The sequence below is a fragment of the Pseudorca crassidens genome, chromosome 6 (assembly GCF_039906515.1).
Source record: "Pseudorca crassidens isolate mPseCra1 chromosome 6, mPseCra1.hap1, whole genome shotgun sequence".
In the NCBI taxonomy this organism is placed as follows: Eukaryota; Metazoa; Chordata; class Mammalia; order Artiodactyla; family Delphinidae; genus Pseudorca; species Pseudorca crassidens.
In genome coordinates, this window is record NC_090301.1 from 24,008,078 (window position 1) to 24,035,317 (window position 27,240).

Genomic DNA, 27,240 nt, shown 5'->3' on the forward strand with positions numbered 1-27,240 from the left:
TAGATTTCTGGCCCCGTATCTTGCCTTACTTCCGGAATACTAATATCTAGCTTCATATTCCCCCATACCCCCAGGGCTGGAAATTGGAGGTATCTTTTCTAAGGGAATTGAGAGGTCCTAGAGAAAAGACATGTATATTTATATTTGGGGGTCTGACAATGAAAAGGTTGCTTCATTACCTGGTCACTCTGCAGTAGTTCACCAGTAGTTCACAAACCTCACCTGTGTTTCCTGAACTTCCAATTAGCTTTTTAGTGCCTTACTGTTAAATATAAATGGACAATAAATATTCAGGCACCAGGCATTTAAGGAAAGCCTCCAATACAGACACCAATGTAAAAAAGAAAAAAAGCCAGAGAAGACAATATAAAAAGAACTTTTTTAAAAAGAAAAAATTATGCCCAGATAAATGTTATTGTACCTATGAAAAAACAGAATACTATTTTTAAGAAAAAGGAAAGAGATCAGAGAAATTTATATTTACCAGAAAATATTTCACAGAAAGATTCAAAGAAAAAGGTGAGGAATTTTTCTATAAGTAAACAGGGTAAAAGGATAATTAATATGAGGGAAAAAAATTTCAAGACTCAATCTGGAAGGTCTAACATCAAACTAATAGAAATTCCAAAAAGAGAGGACAGAGAAATAGATTATGTTTAGATGCGCATGGGGTGAGGGGAAGACTATTTCATTAAGTGCCCTTTAGGGCTATTTGATTTTTTCTTTTTCAAGTATGGGCATAGTAACTATGGTAAAAAAGAAAAATAATTATTAAAGTAAATAAGAAAAGGACTAAGAATGCTAAGGCAAACTAATTCAGCATATCATAATTTTAGAATTCAGGAAAAAATTGTTACCTAACAGCAGCAACAAAACTATTATTTTATATCATGGGGAAATTTCAAGATATATTGTTCAGTAAAATAAGCAGATTATAAAATACAGCATAAAAAATGACCCAATTTCATAACAAAATAGATCTTTTCATGCATAGAAAAAATACATGAGATAAAAATGTTAAAGATACTTATCTCTAAATGATATAATTATAAATAATTTTTGGTGAATTAAAAAATTTTCTATATGTATGCATTGCTTTTAAAGTTTGTAAAAGATTCAGGGAAAACCAGTGAAAGGAAAATATTTAAAGAGTTAGGAAATGATGTCATTCATGAAAACACCACTTATTAGTTCTTGCTGTGAACAAATCACCATGCTAAACTCTTTGAGGTTACAAAGATATATAAGACATTATTTCAGTCTCTCAAGAAGCTCATAATCTAACATGGGAGATCAAAATGAATGTATACATACAGTTGATTCTTGAACAACACAGGGGTTAGGGGCACCAACACCCCCTCCCTTGCAGTGGAAAATCCACATATAACTTCACAGTCAGCCCTCCACATCCACGGTTCCACATTAGTGGATTCAACCAACTGCAGATCATGCAGTACTGTAGTATGTATTTGTCGAAAAATATTCACATTATAAGTGGATCCATGCAGTACAAACCCAAGTTGTTCATGGGTCAGATGTATTCACAAATAACTCAAGAGACAGAATGTTACAAGTTTCCTAAGTGTGAGGACCAATACAGTTACAGTTCTTTAGTAGGAAAGATCACTTTTGGATGGAACATGGTTAGGGAGATTGGAAGGATGCGTAGGATTTCAAGGGGCAGAAATTGTGTGAAGCCATTCCAGAAAGAACTAAGACTCAGAAGTGTAAAAGCGGAAGGTAATCCTGGCTGAATCCTGGGGTAGAAGATGGGATGTATCCCTTGGGACCAGACAGTGTAGGATGCTGAATGCCAAGTACAGGGATTTGGACTTTGTTCAGTAGAAGTGAAAAGTCATTGAAGGTTGTTGAGGAGAGGAGTAAAATAATTACACAAGGGAAGAGAACACCTGGTTTGAAGTATACTAAGCTTGCCCAGGTTCATGGTAATGAACATTTGAACTAGGAAATTGGTTCTGGGAGTGAGAAGGAGGGATAAACTTGAGCAGTTATTTGGATGTGAGAAATGAGGTAGGAGGCAACAATAGTGGTTGCCTTATCACGAGTCTAGTTTATTAAAACAGTGGTAACGCACAAAAGAGCAGTCAGAATAAAGAAGTAGTTTTGTAGAGGAAGATAATTTTGGATATGTTGAATTTTAGATTTTAGATTTCAGAGGAATATGCATAACGCAATACTCCAAAGGCATTTGGAAGTATGAGGTTGAAGTACAGTCATTCAGCAAATACATATTAAGTACCTCCTATGTTTAATAACTACAGTAAGCACTATCAATTCCAAATTGAATAAAACATGACCTCTGTCCTCATGACAGAACTCGTTGTTTAGGACAAGGGAAACAGAGATCAGATGGGTAATTACAATGCAATTATCGTAAGTAATGCATCAACAGAATATGGACAGAGCGCTGTGAGAGCACAGAGGGAGGAAACTGTGTCCTTGGGTTCACCATGATCACTTTTTAAATGTTTGTGACAAATAGGAGCTTCCAAACATGGGAAATTATTCCAGGCATGATTTGGACATTTCATAGAAATGAGGGCTTAATCTAGAGGGAAAAGGGGGAGACTACTGTACTGAGAGCAAAACCTGGAGGTACATATATATTTACCAGGTAGGAAAAGATTGAGAAGCCAGGGAGTGAGGATGCAGAATCTGATCCCAGAAGCTAAAACAGGAGATTCAAGACTCCTGAAAGTTTGATAGGGGCAAGGAATTAGGAACATTTTGGACTGATTAAAGTCTACCGGATTTAGCACTTCAGAGACTATCGATGACTTTTTTTAATTTTTTTTTTTTTTAACCCTCAATATAGAACTTTATTAGGGGAAGGGCGATAGAAGGTCCCTGTGTTGAAGGTACTACATCATGGAGACCCGGAGCCTGGAGAAGATGGCACTGGGGAGTTAAGGGAGCTTTGAGGAGGGGTAGCAGAATGAAGGTGTTTCAGATAGTGAGACTGTGTAAATAATAACATTTGTAAAAAGAAAAGTAGCAAAAGACTGGTCCTTTTCTGTGAATATATATACATATGTTATACATATTAACTCATATAGTTGATACCTATTATACAGTTAAACTCATCATATATAGGGAGTAAATATAAACAATATTTTCATGACCTTGATTTTTAGGAAAAATAGATGTCCATTAAAATTACTGTAGTAATCATTTCATGATGTATGTAAGTCAAATCATTCTACTGTACCCTTTAAACTTATACAGTGCTTATGTCAATTATATCTCAATAAAACTGGAGGAAGAAAAAAAGAAATATCAAAGAACTGACAGGAAATGGTCTTGTAGGGGTAGTAGAGCCATTGGATTTGGAAGGGACTGTTGATGATGCTTGAAAATAATTTTCCAAAGAGTAGCAAGGGCATGATCTAGAATTCGAAGGAGCTAAGAACTTGAGAGTAAATAGAAAGAGATGACGGCAGTTCCCGGAAACACTGTCTCTCCTCCACCCTCCCCCACATCCCCATTATCTGACGAACTTCTACTTTTTCTTCAGTTATCAGCCTAAATGTTCATACCTCAGGTAGACCTTCCTGTCCAACCTTCTCACACTAAATTGGGGTCCCCATGTTATACTAGCTTACCATTCTTTAGCTCTGTAGAATTTACAATTTGTAATGTATTGCTTGTATATTTGTTAAATGTCTGTCTTCCTCAACAGACTGTTGGTTGCATGAGGATAGGCACCATGAGAATTTGCTCTCCACTTTACATTCCAGCCTTGTCCCAGTGTTGGTACCTAGTAGGCTTTCAGTAAAGATGTATTAAATGAGACATGTAGAAGGGTAAGGTGGAACACTTCCAGAGCAAATTTCTTGGACATAGAATAGTTATGAGATGTCAGAGTCCAGCATGTCACCCAGTATGTGGATTCCTGGAATAGAATACAGATGAAGATTTGGGGAAATTGAGGTTATACTTTTAGAGCAATTTACTCCAATATCTGTTATACTCACAGAGAACAAGGATGGGATGAAGAGAGGAAGAGTGACGTTTTAAACAAATAGATGACAAAATGGGAGAGGCTGAAGTAAAGCAGATGGGGTTGAATTCTAAAATGAGGGGAGTAGAAAGTATCCTGTCTTTTCTTCCTTACCTGGGGAGTTGGGAGTTTATAGAGCGTTGTGAGCCAAGGGAAGTGGACAAGAACTATATTTTAATTAAGTTAAAAAGGTGTCAATTGCTTAGAGAAATAAGGGGAAGAAGTATAGGAGGATATTATGTTCACAGTAAAACATAGGTATCACAGGACACAGTGCAACAGGACTTAAGAAGGGGAAGACAGAGATGATGGAACTAGTTTATAGTGGGCTGTTAACTACAATGTATATGCTTAACAAGTATTAGCTGCTTAATAGACTTGTTGAGAGAAAATTCATAAAAGGCTTTTTGTCATATGTAGCCCCATATCTTGGAATGCAATTATATATAAATATATTTATACTATTTACATTAATATTTTTGACTAAAAGAATATTTTCTTGTATTTTTTATGCTCTCACACAATGCTGTAAGAGTCTTCACAATATAAAAAGCTACCTAGTTTTTACTTCCCAGAAATTCTTGGTTCTGAAAAATAGAAGTTACTTTGCCTCGTATTTTTAGAAATGACTGATCCTGCCTTAGATAGCTTTTGTTTTTTAAGACGGTTTACAAAAAAATTGTGACTGTCAAAATAACTGATTTGAATTTATATGCACCTCAAATACAATCTAAAGGTTTGTTTGGGTTTTTTAATCGATGTAGTGAAATCTTTATGCAGGTGTGAATACCTTGTCTTGTTAAAGTATTTCAATTTCATTTATGACCATTATCCTAGCATGGGTTTGTAAGGGACCTGGAGTTGAGGATGCTATCTTTGACCATGAAAAAGAGTTGTCTATTTGTCCTCTAGGCAAAACAAAATGATTCCTAAGGGAGTCAAATGAGAGCAGCTGACCTGATTCACAATGTGCTTAACTGAGGGCTTTGGCAACAGACCACCTGATGCTTTATGGTTTTCTGTATCCGTTCAACACCAAGAATCAAAGTGCTCTGTGATACCCTTGTGAATAGTCTTACATTAAAACACACCTCTTTCCCTAAATGTGTTTTTTTTCTTTTAATTTTTTAAAGTTTTTTTTTTTAGTGTGAGCATTGAAGTATTTTACCAGGTATAATGAGATGTGGCTATTAGAAAATAATTCATTTCCTGAATGTGAAATATGTAATTAAGTATCACTATCGTTGTATAACTAAATATGTTAGGGCTTTGGTGATTATTGTTAATAATCCTGACTCAAAGCACCTAGTAGGTTAATAATTCTTGGTAATATAAGAACAGTGCTGACTGATGTAGGAGAATAGGCTGATCTGCCGCAAAGTTTTGCATGTGTGAATAGTTCTTACCAAGGTGGAAAGAAAAGAGAAACTCTCTGCCTTTATCTGTGCTTTTTCTCATCACCTGAATTCTTTCTAGTCTTCTTGGTACCCATGAATAATCTTTTCATTAGACAATGACATTTCAAGTTGTTGGATTTTAGTTTCCTTCAGTAAAATTCTCTATGCTTAGCCCCCTCCCAATAAATAAAAATAATTCTCATCCTGTATCTAGGACACTCCTGATTTGTCTTTTGAATGAGTCAGAGCTGAGAGAACTGTGTAAGAGTAAATGTTAGTGTTAAGAGTCAGATAATTTGAAGATCAATCATCAGCCTCTCATGATCTAGGGTACAGTCAGAGCATGATTTGATTCATTATTTCCCCTATCACCAAAGGTACGATCTGCCTTTTCTTGCTGTCTTTTAATCTTGGTAGAAGTTTATTATCTTTAATTGTCTCAACGGGAGTGTGGTGGAGGAAGAGATTTAAGTCTGAAAAGCATATAAATGCTTCCTCCAGACTATCAAAAGTTAGCTGGTAATTTTGCTTTGGATGAGACTTGACAGCACACTAACCTTGAGTTCTCTTCACAGTGGGTAAACCTCACAAGTGCAACTACTGTGGACGAAGCTACAAGCAGCGCAGTTCACTGGAGGAGCACAAGGAACGCTGCCACAACTATCTCCAGAATGTCAGCATGGAGGCTGCCGGGCAGGTCATGAGTCACCATGGTGGGTAGCAATGGCATTCACCATTTTCATTCTCCCCTACTGTTTTTGTCATTTGTTATGGGTTAAATAGTTCTCTCTACCCTTCAGCATGAAGGTAACATTATAGTCTATTTTAGAGCAATTTCAGGTCACATTCACTTTGTATGGGATTATCTTAAGTACTTTAAATGAGTTGAGCTTTGGGACACTTTGCAAACAAGCTATATTGAGTTTTTGTGATACACCCAAATTATTCCTGATAGCATTTGTTTGAATTGCCATCATAATGGCACCTGGCCTTGAATACACCAAAGTAAGGTACTCTTTACTCTTCTTTTACATTGGCTGCACCAAAGAGTTTGAGATGGCTTCGCATAAGTCTATAGGTTTTTCTAAAAGAAGTAATCGTTCATTTGTGTATTTTCATTTCTCTTAGGTAAGTGATCAGTGATATAATTGAAAATGTCTCCAATCTGTCTTGTGATTTATCTTGGAAGTTACTGATTTAGCTTTCTACAAGTATGGGGAACAATCTAGACCAAAATTAGGTGCCACTTCCCTCCACAAAAATAAAAACCCAAACAAAACATCCTGATCTCCTACAATAGCGGGTAGGAAAGCAGTCCCTAAGGTTTATCAATTAGTAATTATCTATAACTAAAAAGTTAATGTTAGTAAATCATCCTTTTTAAGGAGAGTTATGAATTTTAATTCTTTAGATTTGGGGCATCTCTTTGGTCCTACTATATTTTTATACTGATTGATTTTATTATTCATACAAATATATACAGAAATGTTAACTTACTGATACATTTATATCTTTCATTTAAAAAAGATTTGCCCAGTATTAAATAGTACAGTTGGGAAATCCTGTAGTCACTTTTAAAATATAAATATTCGTTTTGTATTTATAGGCAGCTCAAGAATTATCTGTGAGGTTTTTGTTTGTTTTATATAGTATGTACTGTGGAACTATGTTTATTGGACAGCTAATGATTACTTGTTGTTGAACTGGGAATCTTTTATTTTGTTATCCTGAATAATTGAAGCATTTCTTTGTATTGAGGATAGGTTATATAATCTAAAGAATCAGATTTAATTCTATCATTGTTGTGAGTTGAGTCTATTTGTTTTTATATTATTATTATCAACTAACATTTTAAAAACCCTGTCCATGTTTTAAGTCTTTGTAAATTTGGTACTGCAAGCTTGCATTGCTGGGGCCTATGACAGTAGTATAGGATCCAGAGCATCGAGGTTAAAATGGTGGACCTAGGAGTCCAACAACTCTGGTCCAGATATGTGATGTCTGAGTTTGTCACTCATAGGCTTGGTTTGAATTAAAAGTGATTGGATGTACAAAAAAAAAAAAAAAGTTCTTTTTACTATTTCAGGGCATTAAATATTAAGAAATAATAAATATTGCATCCCCTATAAAGTTATGTTACTTACCAGTGTTAACTTAGGCATTTGAGGTTTCATTTACTTACTGAGCACATTGTTTCTGTTCAAATTGCTGCTTTTAGAGGTGGCTTGAGGCAGGGTAGCTGATGGAGGCATGGGGCATGCCAGAGTTTTCCAAAGACACCGTATGGCACTACTACTAGTTTTTCTGTATAATATTCTCTCATTGCAATTTTGACATTTGACTGGATTATTAGTTTTATTAACTAATTTTTCCATTCACAGTTATTTATGAAACTGTGTTGCAAACACATGTGAATACGAAAAATAGAATCTCTCCTAAAAGACCTTATGTTGTTATAGTGAGGTAAGGCATACATAAATAATTATAGTCAACATGTAACTATCTGTTGAGAGATTAATCAGCTGTAGAATAAGTGGTGCCAAAAAGTTTCAACAGGTGTATTTTGGGGTAAAAAGACTTCTAAACAACTACAGCCTCAGCATCAACCCCCATTCCCCAGATCGCTTAGCCATTGACAGGCGAAGGTCTTTACAGATGGCTCTGAAACTGGAAGTGAGGAAAGTGGGAAAGACACTCAGGTACTGGGTAGAGCAGGGGACAAAGCCAAGATGGAGTGTGTGCGTGCACGGGAGGGGGCAGGTAGGTTTTGATATCATTTATAGACCCAAATATTTGTTCTTCAATAATGGATGGAGTTTTAACCACATAAGTTTATATTACTACTATTTCATGCTGTACTTTTTCTAGGTGTGGTGTTAATAATAAATTGAGATTATCCTTAATCTCTGCTTCCTTTTGTTAACATGCTTAATAGAGAATTGACCCTATGAGGTAGGAGTCGATAAATGCCATAAGAGAGACAATATGGATAAAATGCTACTACAGTTCATCATTAACCTTGTCTCACATACATGGCTTGGCATGTGACTCGTTTTTGACAGAGCCACAGTGAAATTCATATTTACACCTTCCCTCTCTTAGTATCCTGTTACATCGTATCTGTTATTCTGTCTTTTCTTTCAGAGTAGGTAGGGGGGTTGCCATTATTGTGGTCACCCATTAGCTCTTTGAAATTAATTACTATTCTTTCTTTTTCATATCTGACACTGTTATATTTCCTAGACCTTTCTTTCCCAAAACATGTTCCCACGTTGGCTCCTTCTAGTGAGGAAGCATCTGAAGTCAAAGAGACTTTCTTTCACTTCATTCAGGAAACATACATCGAGGGCTTGCTATGTGCCAAGCTCTAAGGAATGTTCTGGGAATATAAAGACAAATGGATACAATTTTGTTCTTATATTTGTAGTCTGGTAGGAAATACATAAAAGATCAATAAAATGAAGCAAACGCTCTAATAAAGGCATATACACTTCCCCAGAAGCACAGATGCAGAAGTGACCTAACTGATTGGAGAAGTCAAGGAAAAGCTTCTTTTTTTGTTTGTTTGGGTTTTTTTGTTTGTTTTTGGAAAAGCTTCTTAAATGAAGTGTTTGATCCATACACGAGGATGAGAAAAATTGCATAGATCTGATAGATTCACAGAAACACATTCCAGGGAGAGAAGTTTCCATAGGCTAAGACTTGGAGGTATAAAAGAACATTAACAAGTTTCTAGATGTAGAACATAGTTGGGAGTTAAAGGGGTGGTAGGAAATGAGACTAAAACAGTAGGCTGTGATGCAACGATAGAGCTTTACATGCTAATCCAGTGTTTGAATTTCATTGGGGTAATCAAATTCCTGTCTTCTAAAGAACAGTGTCACCAATGTAGAATAAAGGATAGATGCCTGACTGGAGTGTGAGGAGAGACTAGGCCTGAGAATGCCAAGGAAAAGATGAAGAGAAGCAGCAGGAGAAAAGGATGAAACACTGAAGACATATTTACAAGTTAGAATCAAAAGTCCTCAAGTTTGATGGAAAAGGAGGAACTTGATGACTTGTAGTTTTGGAAATAAAGATAATGATGAATTGGGTTTTATGGCAGATTATCTTATTTGAAAGTTATTTTATGCTCATTTTTCAAGTCTTCTCAGCTTCAAGTAAAAGCTTTAAAAAGCAAAGTATGTAATTAGCTTTTCCTCCTTGCCTGAAGACAAAAATGAAAGTGTGACCCAGAAAGACAGCCAACTTTAAAGCAAGAATATATATTCTTATGTTTATGTTTTGAATTATTTGGTAAAGGGAATTTCTTTATTGCAAGGATGGAGACAATTGGGAACCTATAAACTTCCTAGTAAGCTTGTTCAACCTATTTCCAATGGGTGACAACATTTCCTTCATTAAGATGTTTAGTGAACATCCATTGACTATTACATTTGTCTCACATCGTAAAGGGTACTAAAGACACAGAGTCAAATAAAATTCAGTCCCTACCTAAGGTCACTTACCAGCTATTGGAAGAAATAGACCAGTAAACCAACAGTTACAGCACTGAGTGATAAGCATCAGATGATAAGCACAGAGGACAGATATCTAAATCACAGTGGGTGTCCAAGAGGAATTTCTAGGGAAAATTTTGAGTGGGGTTTTGAAAGGCAGAATAGCCAGCTGAATAAATGGAAAAGGGTGTTTCATGTGGAGAGAACAACAGCATGTGTGAAGAAACAGAAGTCTAAAAGAGCATGGTGGGTTAAGGACCTACCAGTACTTATGTATAACTAGAGCCCAGTTGGTAAAGGCGAGAGAAATTGGAAGGTGATAAGACCTGAAAGAGAGGCAATGAACAGGGCATCAAAGACCTGTTGTGCTAAGCAAAGAATTTTGTACTTCACCCTAAAAAGTATTATTACATTTACATTTTATTGCTAGAAATGTGGGAGATAGATCAGAAGAGTCAAGATAGGGCCAAGTAGTCCATTGCAACAGTCTCCTGATTGGTTGAGTTGGACTTAGTAGCCGGCAATATGCAGAAGTTATTTGAGAGCAACTATAGATGTAGAATCTAAGACACATAGTACCTCTATGCGTATATATAAGGAGAGGTGATAGGGAGGAGGGGTAGAAGACTGGGTGAAAGGGAAGAAATCTAGGATTTGCCCAACATGTCTAGCATGGATGACCAGGTAGATGGTAGTGTCATTCACTGAGATGGAAATTAGGAAAAGAAGAGAAAGCTTGGGGAGGGAAATACAGATTTCAGTTTTTGAACACATTATCTTTTAGGCACCTGTGAGAGACAGCCAAGTGAAACTATTTAGAAGGAAGTTGAATATATAGATCTCGAGCTCTTGAGAGAAGTCTCAGTAGGCAATAAAGATGTGGGAGCCATCACTATATAGGTAGTAGTCTAAAGTAAGAGATTTTATAAGGTTATATGGGTACAACCTTATATAGAGCATAGAGTAAGACATCTACAAGACCAAGAACACATTAGGAAGGGGAAGAAAAGAGCAATGAAGCTGAGTAAGACCAGAGGATGGGAAAATGGAAAGAGTGATTTCAAGTGTGGGCACTGCCCAATGTTGTCAAGAATATAATTTAGGTAAAAGCTTCTTTTATGTTCTACAACATGGAGAAAGTTTGTGACAAAATAGAAGACATCTGTTTTGTTTGCCTGTCATACATGTCATACATGCCCTCATCCTCCTACAGTTAACAAGACTTCTCTTTTCCTTTAGAGAGCTGTCCTCTCTAATCGGCTGAAGCCATGGCAGGACTGTCAGTCTAGGTGCCCTGCCCTCTTCTGGTGGGGGGTGGACATGTGACCTAATCTAGGTCCCTCAGACTGTGTCTTCTTGGAATTTGAAATTTGAGTGGATTGTTTGGCAAAATAGCTATGTTGGGAACACTTGTATGGTTCTATCCTTATGATTAATCAGTGTGGTGAGATAATGAAATAATGCAAGGATAAATATTTTTATCATGGTTATAACTTCAAAAATAAGGAAGATATTTGGTTATGAAGTTTGTTCTAAGAAGTGGAGTTTGCATATTGGTATTTTCTTAGCCTAGTTGAATGTCTCACAATGCGATTAATGCATTATTGAGTTAACTAGACAACTTGTTTTGTGTTTCAAGCAATGTATATCTAGAAGCACTTTGATGAGTTGCACCCAGACACATGAAAGCAAATAATTTAGATTAGTTATGTAATATATAAAATGTGTCAGATCTTTTCTCAGTGGAGACCTTAAAAATATTTCAAACTTGTTTATACAAAGTCAACACTCAAATAGTGGCTAAGAGCCCAGGCTCTGGAGTCACAGCACCTGGGTTCTACTCGTATATTCCCTGTTAACTAGATATAAACACTGAGAAAATACTTCAGTAAAAAAAAATTGAAAAAAAAAAAACGCATTGTAAATCAACTATGCTTCAATTTTTAAAAAAGCACGCTGAGAAAATTACATCTTTGGGTCTTTGTTTCCCCATCTGTATAAAAGAGATGGTAATTGTACCTATCTCAGTGGGTTGTTGAAAGCTTAAATAAATTATCAGATGGAAAGCCTTCAAACAGTACTTAGCACATAGGGTGAGTCTGTTGTTGTTATTATTATTGCTGATATGGTAGAAACAAGACTAATGTTTGATATGTAAAGGACTGTTGGTTGTGAAGTAGAAGTTAGATCAGAGCTCTGCCAAAGTCATTGTTTTCAGTTCATATGAGCTTCATTGAACTTGGGACAAATCACTTGAATTGAGGTGGAGGTGGTGTGGGACAGTTCCCACACCCAGGTTTCGTTTTGAGTGTTAAATGTGTGCAAATATGAAAATTCAAGGTGAGACTTAGAGCAAAACTGCCAAGTTTTAGACTATTCATTTCAAAACTAATTAGTATATTCAATTTGGGGGCAAACCCTATTAACCAGTTTTGCTGTTTTTTAGCAAGATTGACAACAACAAACTTTTTTCTCTTTCCTTCTTTCGTTTCGGATCTTGGCTCATGACATATTTTCATCTTTGGTCCATTCATGGCCAGTTTTTCAGTTATATAGTTATTTTTTAATAATGTAGTAAGTGCCCGTGAATTCAACACCTAAAACAAAAGTTAAAATTTTGACAATAATCTGTATCTAATTGCATGGCCCCCCTCCACATCACCACTGCCATTCCATCCTCCTGGCCCCCCTTATTTGAATTCTGTGGTCATTCTTTCTTTGCTTTTCTTTTTAAGTTTTTTTTTTTTTTCTTATTTTACTTGTTGCTAAGAGAGGACATGATGTTGTGTGTAATATCTGGGGACATCTTTTTGCAGTTGTATATCATGAATTATACCTGTATAGAAAGTGACTTATGTGTTTCTTTGTATCTAAGTCTCCTCTTGGAATTTTTTCCCAAATTAACATCCAGTAATTACAGAATCCCTTGCCATTAAAATAGAGATTGAAGATTGAATTTTTCTGGCCCATCCACCTGGCTATACTAGGTTAACCCAAAACTTAGGTTGAATATCGATGTCTTTAAACATGCTTGAATTACAAAAACATTTTCTGATGCCGTTTTTCATTTCTTCAAAATCAGCAACCTGTATTGGTTATTAAATAGGTCACCTGAATTGTGCACTGGATTTTCTTAACTTTCATCTCTTGCTTTCTCACTCTTAGTGTCTGCCCTTATAAAGGATAATACATTGTGTTTCACACAGTGGGGCTATCCCTTTACAAAAGAAAGGAGCAGAATAAATCATTTTACAGTGCATGATGAACAAGTAAAGATATCCTAAGATATGAAACCTTTAGATTTCCAAACAGTGCTGACACAAGTACGATTGGAGAAAGCAACAGTAATCAAGAAATAATAAGTTATGGTCCTTCCTGTGAATATTGGTTTTAATCAACTGATCTGGTCTGTCTCTGATATTCCTCTATCTTTACTTAAATGTCCTTTGACAGTATTTTTATTCAAAAACAACTTTTATAAGTTCTGTGTCTACACCATAAATGTCAATATGTAATGTCAATATCTATGAATTAATATATTAGCCCACAGCAACTTAGACTGGAGAGTTTATGTCAAATGAATTAGAGCAGTAGTTTAGTAAGCAAATATGCCAGTTTAGAAATGGATTATGTTGTCCTGCTGAAGAGCTCTTTTTAAAATAAATTACAATCATAAAGCTGTCACCGTTTACTGTGCATGGACATGTTTAGAACTGGATCTCCTTCATGAAGACTGCTTTGTGCAGGTATGTAGCTACTGCCAATAGGGCTCACAGCTCACTCAGCTCATCAAGTAGAAAATCTGTTACAGGAAAATACGTGGGTGAAAAAAAACTGATTAAATATTATACTGCTCTTCTGTGTGTCTGTGTAAGGTTTCCTCCAAAACAAATTGACTTACTTAAATTGTTTTAGAAAAATAAACTCCAGAAGCCTTGAGAACAGTGCAGTCTTAAAGTAGTATTGATTTTAATCAATGCTAAAAACACTTTCAGAGGACTAAGATGAGACACAAGAAGAACATGTTGGCCACCAATAGTGGCAACAGTTTATGTCATTGATCTGAGAGAGACTCGGATAAAAACAAATCCTCTGTGTGTGTGTGTGTGTGAGTATACACACACTAGTGTTAAAAGTATACTTTAACACTAGAGGTTATTCTTTCTACTTAACTTTTATTCAAGCATACTAGCTTATGTTTGTATAACACATATTGAGATGGCAATTCCAGCTTTGTATCTTTTTAAATGTTGAAGAAATTATCAGATTACATTTTTTGTATGGTTTTATATAGTACCTCCTATGGAAGATTGTAAGGAACAAGAGCCTATTATGGACAACAATATTTCTCTGGTGCCTTTTGAGAGACCTGCTGTCATAGAGAAGCTCACAGGGAATATGGGAAAACGTAAAAGCTCCACTCCACAAAAGTTTGTGGGTAAGCATTACAAAGGGTTTTATTTCTGTAAAAATTGATTTTAATGAGCAAAGGCATGTCCCCATGTGCTAGAAATATATATTGGTGTATTTCAGTTCATGAAGTAAATGCCCATCTCTTTACTCCATTATGCCACTCCGTGTGTACCGCATTTATACACACACACACACACACACACACACACACACACACACACACACTACACACCCTTAGGCATATGGGCCTAAGAAAGAGAAATGAAGGAAAGAGTGATAGTAATCAATTACTTTCTCAAAATGAAATATTATATAAAGTGAAATAACAAATAACAATACTTAAGGGAAATGATGTAGCCTACTAGCCAGTTTTGTAATCTTTTTAAATTTGCATTAGCGCCAGGTTTTTAAGCTGTTTTCTTTACACAATGTTAATGCTTTTAGTATTTAATCTAGAATGAAGAAATCTTTTTTTTTAATTCTGCACTAAAATATATAATGCAGCAGCCTACATTCAAGATGTTTCATATTTGGATCTATAGTTCATATTTTGATCTTTGTTTTCATGTAGCCTACAGTTTTGAACTGAAAAGATTAAATGTGATGTGTTAGACTTTCCTTTTTCATTTCCAAGCCCTCAGATATTCTTTGATACAGTATACAGAATGATGCCAACTCTGAGTGTAAGTTGTAAAGTATCTCTGAGGATACAGAAGCATCTAGTTTTTTTAAAAAAAATGAATGAATAACAGATTCAATATAAAGAATTATCACTATATATGTAATATATATTCTTATAGACTTACATAGAGTAAAAATTAGAAAAGATAAAAATAAACAGATTCTCACATTCTAGTGTCAAAACGCATTATAGAACACCTTGTGAGGGTTGAGTAGTGACTGAGAGAAAATCTTTTCTTTGGTTATTTCAGGGAGGAAAGGGTGATACAATTGTCCTACTCCAATAAACACTTAGAGAAGATTTCTTTTCAATCTAAAATTAAAGAACTAACAAATCACCAAAATATGAGTTTAAGACAAGCTGGAGAGATTAACTGACAAAGTTCATTGAAGGAATGCTGAAGGGTAGCCCCAAGGATCATAGTTTATACTAGGTCAGTTTAAAACTAGCCTCTGAGAGTATACTCAGATCTGCCTTGGGCCCTAAGTTACTTTTATTTCTCTGTGTCTCTTTCTTCCTGTTTATAAATAACTTTTTAAAAATATCATTCATCTGTTTTTAAAATTAATTTGATGGCTGTCCATTAAATGTCTATGTCTCAACTAGAGATTAGTATAGTTGGAAAAATATGAAATTTATTGCTATTCTATTTTCTGAATTTACTTAGTTCTCCTCTTTGTAATATTTCCATGTTTCCTTTGACTTAGAGATGCTACTCTCGATTTGATTAAATTCCTTAGAAAAGGGTAGTTTTTTTAAAGTACATTTTGATTCTAAAATAAGGACATTAGATTTTTATTAGAATTTGATGGTATTTTTTCTTTATTTGGATTCTATCCTAGTGGTAATACACAGTTGACCTTTGAACAACATAGGGGTTAGGGGCGGTGACCCTCATACAGTAGAAAAGTTGCATATAATTTACAGTTGGCCCTCCTTATACACAGTTCCTCCATATCCACTATTCTGCATCCATGGATTCAACAGTATTTACTGGTGAAAAAGTCCTCCTACAAGTGGACCAGTGCAGTTCAAACCCATGTTGTTCAAGGGTCAACTGAATAACAAACAATTGCATAGTAACTGTTTTTATGATGTCTTTTGAAGTGAGAAATTTCATCATTCCACACTTACTGTAAATTTCTTTTTATCATGTCCCTCAGTTAAATATTGTTTTTTGATTTTATCAAGCCCTCCAGGCCAGTGATCCTTGAACTTTCTGTATATGTTTCCTCCTCTCTTTTCTTATTCAGTTTAGATTCTATGACTCTGTTGTCTTGTTGTCCTTCTACCTTTCTCCTAGTAAAACCCCACTCTCTAATGGAGCCAATTGAGCCTCTTTTCCACATCTACATAGCTGCTAGTAATTTTAGAGAAAATTTGAGTAACTGATCTCAAATACCGGTTGTCCCATCCCTACTATATAGCAGCCTTCCTTTAATTCATCCCTGAATAGCTTTCTCTCCTACTCGCCACTTCGGGCATTTCGACCTTTCTCTACTCTCCCAAAACATGGTATCTCACTCCTTGGTGATATTACATCTAGATTCATAGGAAATAAAATCAGTTGAAATGATTTCAGTATAATATCACTAATCCTGTAGGATCACGTGCATTCACATGAATACTTTCTTTCATTGATGAAGGAAGCATCCTTCCTTCTGATTAATTCCTCTTCTTGCACTCTGGAATTCTCCTATCCCAGCCCCCAGATAACTTACACTATTATTTCCCCCCTTTCTTACATATATATATATATATTTTTTTTTTTTTTTTTTTTTTTTTTTTTTGCGGTATGCAGTCCTCTCACTGTTGTGGCCTCTCCCGTTGCGGAGCACAGGCTCCAGATGCGCAGGCCCAGTGGCCATGGCTCACGGGCCCAGCCGCTCCGTGGCATGTGGGATCTTCCCAGACCGGGGCACGAACCCGTGTCCCCTGCGTCAGCAGGCGGACTCTCAACCACTGCGCCACCAGGGAAGCCCTCTCACATATATTTTTAACCTCTCCCTTCTATTGGCATTTTTCTTTTTGCATTCAATGTGATAAACTCTCATGATTAAAAAAAAAAATCTAACCCCAAACCCAGGTCTCTTTCCAGCTGCCTACTTTCTCCTTCTCTTCAAGGATGTAGTTGTTGAAAGAGTTCCCTATACTTGCTTTCTATAAGTTCTTTCTTTCTACTCATTCCCCAGTCTGTACAACCTGGTTTTCTTCCTTGTGCTCTGCTGAAATTATTCTCACTGAGGTGTCCACGAGCTTCAGAGTGTCAAGTCCAGAGGAACCTTTTTAGACCATCTTAAACCTAGAGAGCATTTGCACTGCTGAATAGTTAGTTCCTTTGGAAACACTCTCTTTCCTTGGTTTCTATGACATTGATCTCTCTTGCATTTCTTCCAGCTTCTCTGACCACTCCTTCTCAGTCTTTTGTATGGATTTACCCCAACAGTTATGCAAATGGGACAACAGTAGTAATGGAGGCCTCAATTCATATGCCTAAATATTTTAATATTGTCAATCAGGCTTAAAAACTATTGTGTTCTAACCTCCTAATCTGGAAGACTGAGTTCAAATAAATATAGAATTCTCAGATTCCGTGGAGTTCCACATCAGACCTTGGAGGCATGAGCCGAGCCACCACTCCCTGACCTGCAGCCAGGCCCTTCTTTTAAACCCACTCCTGATTCTTTCCAGTAGCAAAAAGGGGTCTTATGTACCTATGTGTAGACTTTAGTCTGCACATCCAAGTTCTTTTCATATCGCACCCCAAACACAGCACACAAGAGTAGTGTATTGACCATTCTTCAAGCCTAAGAGTGTACATATCGGCAGCACAGTTGGTACTCAGGACAATGGACCCTATGAAGAGGACTGTGCGACACTTGGTGCAAGCTCCCAGCCATTTGGAGAAGGAATTCTGGGGTCCTGGGTGCCCAGAGTATGGTCTAGGGTGTAAGCTCCAGGTAAGCACATTCCCTTGTCCCTGTACGCTCCTTATTCCATGAGCAGCACGGCCCAGGGCTCTCTAAGCATGGGGCTCAAATCCCACTTGCCCTAATTTATGGGCAGGCATAAAAATCTTGATGTTCTTCCAGGTTCTATTTTTGACCTTCTCTTTTTCACACTTTACCTATGCCTGGGTGATATCATCTATTCCCATGGCTTCAGAAGTTACTTTCAATCAACTGATGACTCTCATATCTATATCTCAAGCCCAGATCTCTCTCCTGAGTTTGAGACTATATCTCAGTACTTATTAGACATGACTTATTACTCATAGTATTCCCCAATCTGAATTCACCATCTTTTCTATCCCATTGCTATCCATTAAGTTCCCCAGTCCAGAAACCTGGGCTCCATACTTAACCTCTTTTTCTCATTCTCTGTGTCTAGATAATCACCAAGTTCTAGCAACATTTTCTAAAATTCTCTCCATTCCATCGAATTTTCTCCATTTCCACTGCCACTCTACTAGTTGAAGCCACCATGATCTCTACACCTCTACAGCAAGAACTTCCTAAACCATCTTGCTAAATAAATATCTAGTTAAGTCACTTCCCTGTTTAACCCTTTCAGTTCTTACTGCTCTCAGGATAAAATTCAAACTCCTTAATTGTTGAATGAGCCTTATATTATCTGATGCCAACTTTCTCATCTATTTCCATTCGCAGCCATATGCAAAGTGTAAGTAATCCCTAGAATGTGTCATGCCCTCTAGCCTCTGAGCCTTCCTACCAGCTGCTCCAACCCCCACCATTCCTTTACTTGGCTAATATTTGTCATCACATTCTTCTCTCTGATGTCACTTTCTTCAAGAAGTTTTCTTTTACTATGAGTTATGTATTCCTCTTATTTGACCCCATACCACATATCACACTGTATTATAAATGATCCCTAAATTGTTGTCACTCCCTCTAAACTGTACACTCTTTGAGAATATAGATTAGGTTTGTCTAGCTTAACTTTTAAACTCTTGACGTTGCAATATCTTAATTGTATGCTACAAGATAATTACTCATCATATTTTTTCTTCCATTTTCATTACTCCGACCATTACCTTCATCTCATTTGGGGGACATTTCTTCAAACCTGTAATAATACTAGCCACATGAAAGTATTTTTCCAGAATGCAGTTCTATGGATCAGCGTCACATGTAAGGCACCTACAACAGCATACTAAACGTTTCTAAGAACTTCACATATATTTTAAAGAAGCATTTATCTGTGAGATTTACCTATCAAAGTAACTAAGTATTAGTAGGAGAACCCACTGTTTTAGTGGCAGAAGTTTTCAAAGATAAAATATTCTGTCCAAAGCTGGCAATATTTGAAGGAGAAAAATTTAAACTACTATTTCATGCACCAGACTCTTTTATAGTTAATATTAGATATTATGTTGAAGTAAAATACTGAAGTAAAATTAAATTAGTTGAAGTAAATGTTAAAGGGAAAACTACAAATATCCTTCAGTCAAGAAAATGTATAGAAAACTAACAATGGGTATACATACATACCAGCACCATTGCACATGTGTCTAAATAAGAAAGGGTTGATGCAAAAATGAATAATTATCCATTTCAAGAAGCAAAACAATGAAACATAGTATTTTCCAAGTTTATAAGTAAGTGCTTTGGGAAATATTCTATTTTTATATAGCCCTAAATTTCATTCAGTTTATCAGACGATATCAGCTTTTAACAGTACTTTAATTGTGGCATTTTAAAATTTTCCATAATGACATGTATTGGATCTATAATCTTTCTCTAATATAGCACCTATATCAACCAAATTAAGCCTACACAATTGTGAGATAACAAGTGTTATAACCAGATCACTCTCGCTTTTATGATCTTTGAAGCTTGGTCACTGATGTTTAAAGTATGCAAAAACAAGTATAATCTCTGACTTACTTTCACCTGGTATTTCTTCTTTCTCCTATAGTGGCTGAGCTCTAGACAAGTGGACATTTTAATAGAGAATGAAAATAAGATAACACACAATGATAACTTTTAGGCTAGATGCATTTTCGTGGTGGCATTAGAACAAGTGCAAATGGCTTGTGAAATTTTTATTACTAATCCTTTTTGTAGGTGAAGAGTATTTGTGAGTCTCAGCAGAATTAAAGAGCTTAAATACTTGATCTAAAGAATAAGAGATACCATATTATGGAAAATGGAAGTGATGAGTTAACTTTGTACTTTTATATTTTTAGTCCAACCACTTATTTTGTTGTGTTCTTTTTTTTCTTTTTTACTTTTCTCCCCCTCTGTCTTTCAGGGGAAAAGCTCATGCGATTCAGCTACCCAGACATTCACTTTGATATGAACTTAACATATGAGAAGGAGGCTGAGCTGATGCAGTCTCATATGATGGACCAAGCCATCAACAATGCAATCACCTACCTTGGAGCTGAGGCCCTTCACCCTCTGATGCAGCACCCACCAAGCACAATCGCTGAGGTGGCCCCAGTTATAAGCTCAGCTTATTCTCAGGTCTATCATCCAAATAGGATAGAAAGACCCATTAGCAGGGAAACCTCCGATAGTCATGAAAACAACATGGATGGCCCTATCTCTCTCATCAGACCAAAGAGTCGACCCCAGGAAAGAGAGGCCTCTCCCAGCAATAGCTGCCTAGATTCTACTGACTCAGAAAGCAGCCATGATGACCACCAGTCCTACCAAGGAAACCCAGCCTTAAATCCCAAGAGGAAACAAAGCCCAGCTTACATGAAGGAGGATGTCAAGGCTTTGGATACCACCAAGGCTCCTAAGGGCTCGCTGAAGGACATCTACAAGGTCTTTAATGGAGAAGGAGAACAGATTAGGGCCTTCAAGTGTGAGCACTGTCGAGTCCTTTTCCTAGACCATGTCATGTACACCATTCACATGGGTTGCCATGGCTACCGGGACCCACTGGAATGCAACATCTGTGGCTACAGAAGCCAGGACCGTTATGAGTTTTCATCACACATTGTTCGAGGGGAGCACACATTCCACTAGGCCTTTTCATTCCAAAGGGGACCCCTATGAAGTAATGAACTGCACATGAAGAAATACTGCACTTACAATCCCACCTTCTTCAGATGTTGACATACCTTTTTTTTTTTTAATATTATTACTGTCATTAATTCTTATTTTGTGGACGCAGTGTCATTTGCTCTGCCTAATTACAATAAGGAAGGAAGAAACAGAAGAGAGAAGGGATGGGATATTGTTTCTTGACAACTTGGCTTGTTTATTTTGTGGGAATTACAGAGCAGTTCATTTCTGCCATGCATAGATGTTAAGGTATATCATGCTTTGAGAAAAAAATAATCACTTGATTCGTAAAGATTCACACCTAAGGATTCTAATTTGCCACTGATGTTCAGGATTATGATTGAAGGCAGGAAAGATTAGCGTTTTCTGGGTAGGACTTTCACAGTTTAAAATGGGATAAGTAATTTTACTGTTCAAAGAAGAATTTGTTTCAAAATGTAAACTTTTTTCTTCCCTCTAGAGATCATGGAACACAAACACATTATTTTCAGTGATAACTCCTTGGATGAGTTGTTGTTGTGGGTTCTATGTTTACTTCCCCTATGGAATTTATAATACGGTATGTTGTACACTGTACCATATAGCAAAATTTTTAAACTACAGGTAGTTAAGGACAGCTACAAATACATGTGAGGTCCTAGGATCTTATTTTTCTAAACGTAAGCACTGTTTTTCCATAGTTTTGATGACTGGCATTTTATAGACACCCTGGCAGCCTTACTTTTAACACCTTTAATGAATAGTATTTTTATCTAGTTTTCAGAATAACATGGTCTAAGAGCGGCTAAGAGGCAGTCAGTAGTTTCCAGAAGGGACCTCTGCTTTTCTTAAATTTGCTTGGGAAGTTTTCTTTTAAAGTTGTAATGTGATGGCAGCATAGTATATGTATCTGTTTCTAAAAGTATGCTTACGATTGTCACTTTATCAGCATTTAATCAGTGTTAACCAGTCAGCAGAAAAATATAATTAGACTAACAGTAGGGGGGAAAAAAATCCACTCAGAAATCCCTTTTCTGGTATTTCTCTTTTCACTGGTTTTTCTCAAGCTGTGACCACCCAGTGTTTTGTCCATAGTCTGTTCGTCTTTTACTCTTCTAGTGGAAGGTCTATAAAAATCTTGCCATAGGCTATTTCTTTCAAAATCTCCTCAGAGCAATTGCTAATTTGACCTGAATGTGGTAACTTGAACCCCATAAGATTACGGAACTAGGGCTATTTATTCTAGTATTTCTTCAATAATAATATTTACCACTTTTTGGTACAAGGAAAAGGGAACGTCTTTGTAACCGGTACATTAACTATAGATAAGACAGAAAAGCAAAACTTATTTTTACCTTTCTTGGAGTCCAGAATGTGACTGAACCTCCAAGCTTAAGTCTCCACGTCCACATTTTTCTGTCTCAAAAACATGCAACTATTTATAAGTTCTTGTCAGAAATGAATCTCAATCCCTTACTACAGAATTTTTCTTCTTTCAATTCATACATACGTTGCCATATTTCATGTACAGATTTTAATTTCTTTTATATGGGTGCTCCTCTGCTTTTTCTTTGCAGTCTAACAGCACTAGAGGGGAGGAACTGAATGAAACTGATTAAATTCATCTTGGGGGACACCCTTGGAGGGGGAACTTACTGTTTGTGTTTACGGAGGACAGGCCTGACCATGACTGGATTATCTGATAACCATTTCTGAATACTAAAATTACATTAAGCTGATAACCGCTGTAAAAAAAAAAAAAAGTCATTACATGGGATGCTGAAACTGTGTTTCTTAATGATGCAAGAATGATGTGAGAATTAGCAAGACTAGAGAACTGTGGACAGATAGGCAGATCTGGCCCCAGTACTGTTCTTCACTCGTTTTCTAGTTTACCATCTGCTTATGTAAGCACCTTCTAAGCACTGACACAGCTAGAGCTAGGCAAAAATGATTACAACGCAACTCTCTTTTACTAGCCCTCTGTGGTAATTATTTCTGGAGAAATGTCCAAATTGTTCCTTTAACTCTGAGAGAAGGCACCAAAACAGAAATGCAACCTGTTTTAAAGAGAACGTCCACTGTCACTTTTCCTGCATGCTTTGGTACATTACTGCATCGTGAACATACAGTGTGTTCAAAGGTGAAGCATGTCTTTGAGACTTCCTCACCCACCTGCCCAACCCCTCATAAATAATTGGAATTTAATTTTTTTTTCCTTTTAGAGGAAGGGAAATAATTTAAGGCTAGTGATTTTGTGTTTTACTACAATTCAAGGAAATATTTGGATGGCAGTCAGTATGTTCATAACTTTGGTTATGTGTGAGTTTCTGCTGGCATCATCTATGAATTTTTTTCCTGGTTACTATTTTTTATTTTCAGTGTATGAACAATCATGTACCTACCTGCCCTGGGATGAAACTGAATTTAGGTGGACCTACAGAGTTCCATAGTACCCCCATGAGGACAGTACTAATGCACTCTCCTTTTCTGATTTCATCTTTCTGAGAATCTTTTTTATTGAAGGGACTTAATACTTTTGAGAGTGTATTTGCTACACGTGTGTACTTGTACTTTCTTAGCTTTATATAAGGAACAAAAAGAGGTAAAGATGGCTCAGGGTATGGCAGGGACAAATAAGGACAAGATCAATTCGAATGTGTAGGTTAGACAGAATTTTTGTGGACACAGTGCTTCTGGGAAACCCTGGATGGCTATATTTGCATGCTTCTTCATGAAAGGAAATATGCAAGGTGGTAGCACCTAAAAATAGATATGAGAGTCAGACACCAAATAAATCAAGTTTTACATAACAGTTATATGCCCAGTTTATTTAGGTGAGATTTCACGTTACAGATTATTTGAGGGGCGTGAAAATAGGTTAGCTTCTGTATTTTCCAGTTTGGCAAAAATTCATCACATTGCTTTGCCCTAATTTTGCCCAGAATTTTATCTCCAGCTCCTGTTAGAGAAAGGTGTTACCTCTCTCTGATAGTGGTCAATCACTTTTAAAAAGCCATTCTAATCTGGCTTGTTAAAATAGTGAAAGTGACCAGTAAGCAAACTGGAAGAGATTTTGAGTTGTTGAAACATGCCATTGAGAATTTTCTGGAGGGACAAAATGGGAGAACGAGAGACTAGGATACAGATTTGGCTAAAAGTAGGGATTGTCTCTCCTACATACATACAAGCAGCTATATACGTGCATCATAGTGCACATACACACACATTCTTTTAAAGAAAATTCGTGAAAAAAAGCACAGTGATCAGATGTGTTGCAAGAGCCTATAGAGAGTTAAAATTATAGTTAATACCTGAGCAACTTAGTAGGTTTACTTTACCAGATTGTACTGAGAAATATTAAAGTTACTAGTGTGTCTTTAGGACTAGTTGCAACTATTCGACTCAAACCGTGAGGCTTTACTGTGTACTTACAGAACAAATCAAATCAAAAAAAAAAAGGCTTTAAGTTGATTTGATATAACCTCCAAAGTGAAAGAAACACAAATTACTTTTGAATAGGAAGATACAGAAAAATTTTCAACTTTTACTTGTTGACAAATGGAGAAAGACAAGAATGTTTTAGTGAGCTTGGTATTGTTTTGATTTATGGTTTTTGTGTCTGAGTTGTAGACCTCACAGAACCATGAAGTTTTATGATATTTTATAAATGTTTGACAAAACTTACATCAGTGAAGGCATTTAGATGAAAATGATGTTTTACTTACTTCCCAAATGTTATCTTTAAAGTGATTCCTTATGGTGGAAAAAGAACAGAAAAGGCTGCAAAAATACAAATAAAAAACTATATGCTCCTGGTTTCAAGACAGAACTTAGATTATAGGAGGTACTGGATACATTATTTTTTAACTTTGAACTGTTCATTTTACAAAAAGGGATAAGTTACATTTGTGGTCATCTTTAGTTATATTTTATATATATTTTAGTAAGTACTATCTGTGTGAAAATTATTCTAAAACAGAAAATTCCCCAAATGCAAAAGTAAAGAAGAATGGGGGGGTGAAATTAAAGTCTGTATATATGAAAGTTATCTTAGAAATGTTTTTAAACCTCCAGTTTCTGCAAAATAATGAAAATATACAGTAACTGGTCTTAAGATCCTGAATTTAATGTATTAAATACTTATAAAATTTATTTATATTGGTGCCTTTTTAAAATGCATTGAGAGAGTGTTGGTTAGCCGTTGTAGCTCTACCACACTTTTATTATGTATTTTTAAAAATCACTTAAAATTGATTACTATATAATTCTTTGCGTTCCTAGGTCAAAACTGTTAGAGGAATTTCCAATACAGAGACTTTCAGCTTATCTGCTTAAAGTAAAAGGAAACTTTGAAACCAGATGTTAATATCTTTTTAGTTTGATAATATTTCTGAATACCATTACAAGATTATGCAGGTAAAATATGAGGTAGAGGGAAATTGTAGCTGTGAATTGCATTGTGGTATGTGTTTTTGTTTTGTTTTTAAGGAAGAATAAGTTCTAATATCATACAAGGCTTTATTAGTGGAGTTTTTGGTCAATAAAATGTAGTATTGTTTTGGAATTTCACCTGTAGACTAGTGTTCTGCTAGTCTTAGAACTTCTGTCTTCTAACCTGTTAATGTTTTGTGGAATGATGTAGAGAAGCAGGTAATTAATTCTCCTTGAACAAAACAAAACTGAACAGTCATATCACATTGCTGTTCTCCAAAGCATAATCTCAAATGGTTTCCTACCATGGTTGTGTATTACTTGCAATGGATGTGTTAAAATATGACAGTTTTTTTAAAAATGAGCTGCTTGTTATTCAAAGCAAATGTCATATGACCAAGAAGCTGTGATAATCTAGTGTTTCTTTTTATCATAGTGTATTGCTAGGCCAAATAATGACATCTTGAATATTTTTACATTTATTGCAGAAACCTAAAATTTTGGAATTTCCATAAGGTTTTTATGTAACATTGTATTTTTAGCCTTTCAGTTTTCTCTTGCTGTACTGTAAGTTTGTGGATATTTTTCACACACACTCTTAGAAATAAGTTCCTAATTCTGTTTATGGGGTTTTTCTCCCGTAACATGGCATTTGTATATTTTCTGTATAAATTTGTTGTGAATTAACCTTTATCCCATACAGAGAGTGGTACATGAATGACTAGTTTTCTAAGATGTCCTTTTTATTGTGAATAAAGTATAAAATTTAGAGGCCCTCTGCTAAGCCACATAAAGTACAGCATAAAACTTCATATAGGTACAGATAAGCCAGTTTGCAGTTAATCGGGCCCTTCAAATTACCTCAAGTGACACACAGTAAGGAAAGCTTCTTGAACGGGTGGAGGTCACTGAATCCCCAACTATGCACTTATCAGGATTCTACTTAATTTACTGGAAATGGATTTTTTTTTTTTTAATGAATACACTGTAACAAGGGAAAGACTCTGGGTTTTGTTTTTTGTTGTTTTATTCTTCTGTGTTTGTTTTTTTTTAAGTAGTTCAATTTCTGAAACTGTGATAAAACATTTTGACTGTCAAGCACGCTCAGATTTTAACATAAATCACTTCCCCTTCTATGTAGTGAAGTTCTTTGTGATCTCTTAAATTTTGTCTACTCTCCCCACCTCTTTTCTTTTCTCTGTCCACGTTCCCTCCATCATTGTCTCTGGACATCTCTGCCTCTCTCTCCCCCTACTAGTTTGAGGATTAGGTCAACTCTTATTTCCAATTCACAGGTCTCTTAAGTCTTAATTTTTTGTGTATGATTTTTGTTGGCTGTATAATCTGCTGACATATTTTTTATACTCAAGTGTAGTTTTATAATTTTTTTAAAAAGGTAGTTGGATTAAAACTAGTAAGGTATATAACCCTTGTGTTACTTTCACTTTCAAATATTGGGTATCTAAAATATGACTTCAGAGATTATGTAATCATAATAACATGATATGTTTGCCTTCCTTTTTTGCTGGATTTTGTGTTCTGATTCGCTTTTCTTCCTAAAATGTGTATTATGAGAGATTAAACAATTTTTTTGCAAGAATTTAGAAAGATGTTAAAAATCTGAAGCAAAAAGTCTTAACTATCTCCCAGTTGGGAGAAATTGCTTTAACATTACTATAATAATATTCCAGGTTTGGAGTGGGCTCTCCAGGCTCCACCTTTGCTCTTAATAGTTGACCTTTTAGACCATGTGTTATTTGCAATCCCAGAATGATTG

At 35.9% G+C, this 27,240-nt stretch overlaps 1 protein-coding gene across 11 annotated transcripts in view; it reads left to right on the forward strand.

Moving 5' to 3' along the window:
* The window catches only part of IKZF2 (IKAROS family zinc finger 2), a 176,263-nt gene extending 149,806 nt beyond the window's left edge, over positions 1-26,457 (forward strand). For all 11 annotated transcript variants that reach the window (XM_067740703.1, XM_067740699.1, XM_067740706.1 and 8 more), the window contains 3 exons: positions 5,994-6,131; positions 14,212-14,355; positions 20,287-26,457. In XM_067740703.1, coding sequence (XP_067596804.1) covers positions 5,994-6,131; positions 14,212-14,355; positions 20,287-21,011 — 1,007 coding nt within the window. In that variant the 3' untranslated portion in view covers positions 21,012-26,457. The remainder of the gene's footprint in view (positions 1-5,993; positions 6,132-14,211; positions 14,356-20,286) is intronic.
* The last annotated feature ends 783 nt before the right edge of the window (positions 26,458-27,240 follow it).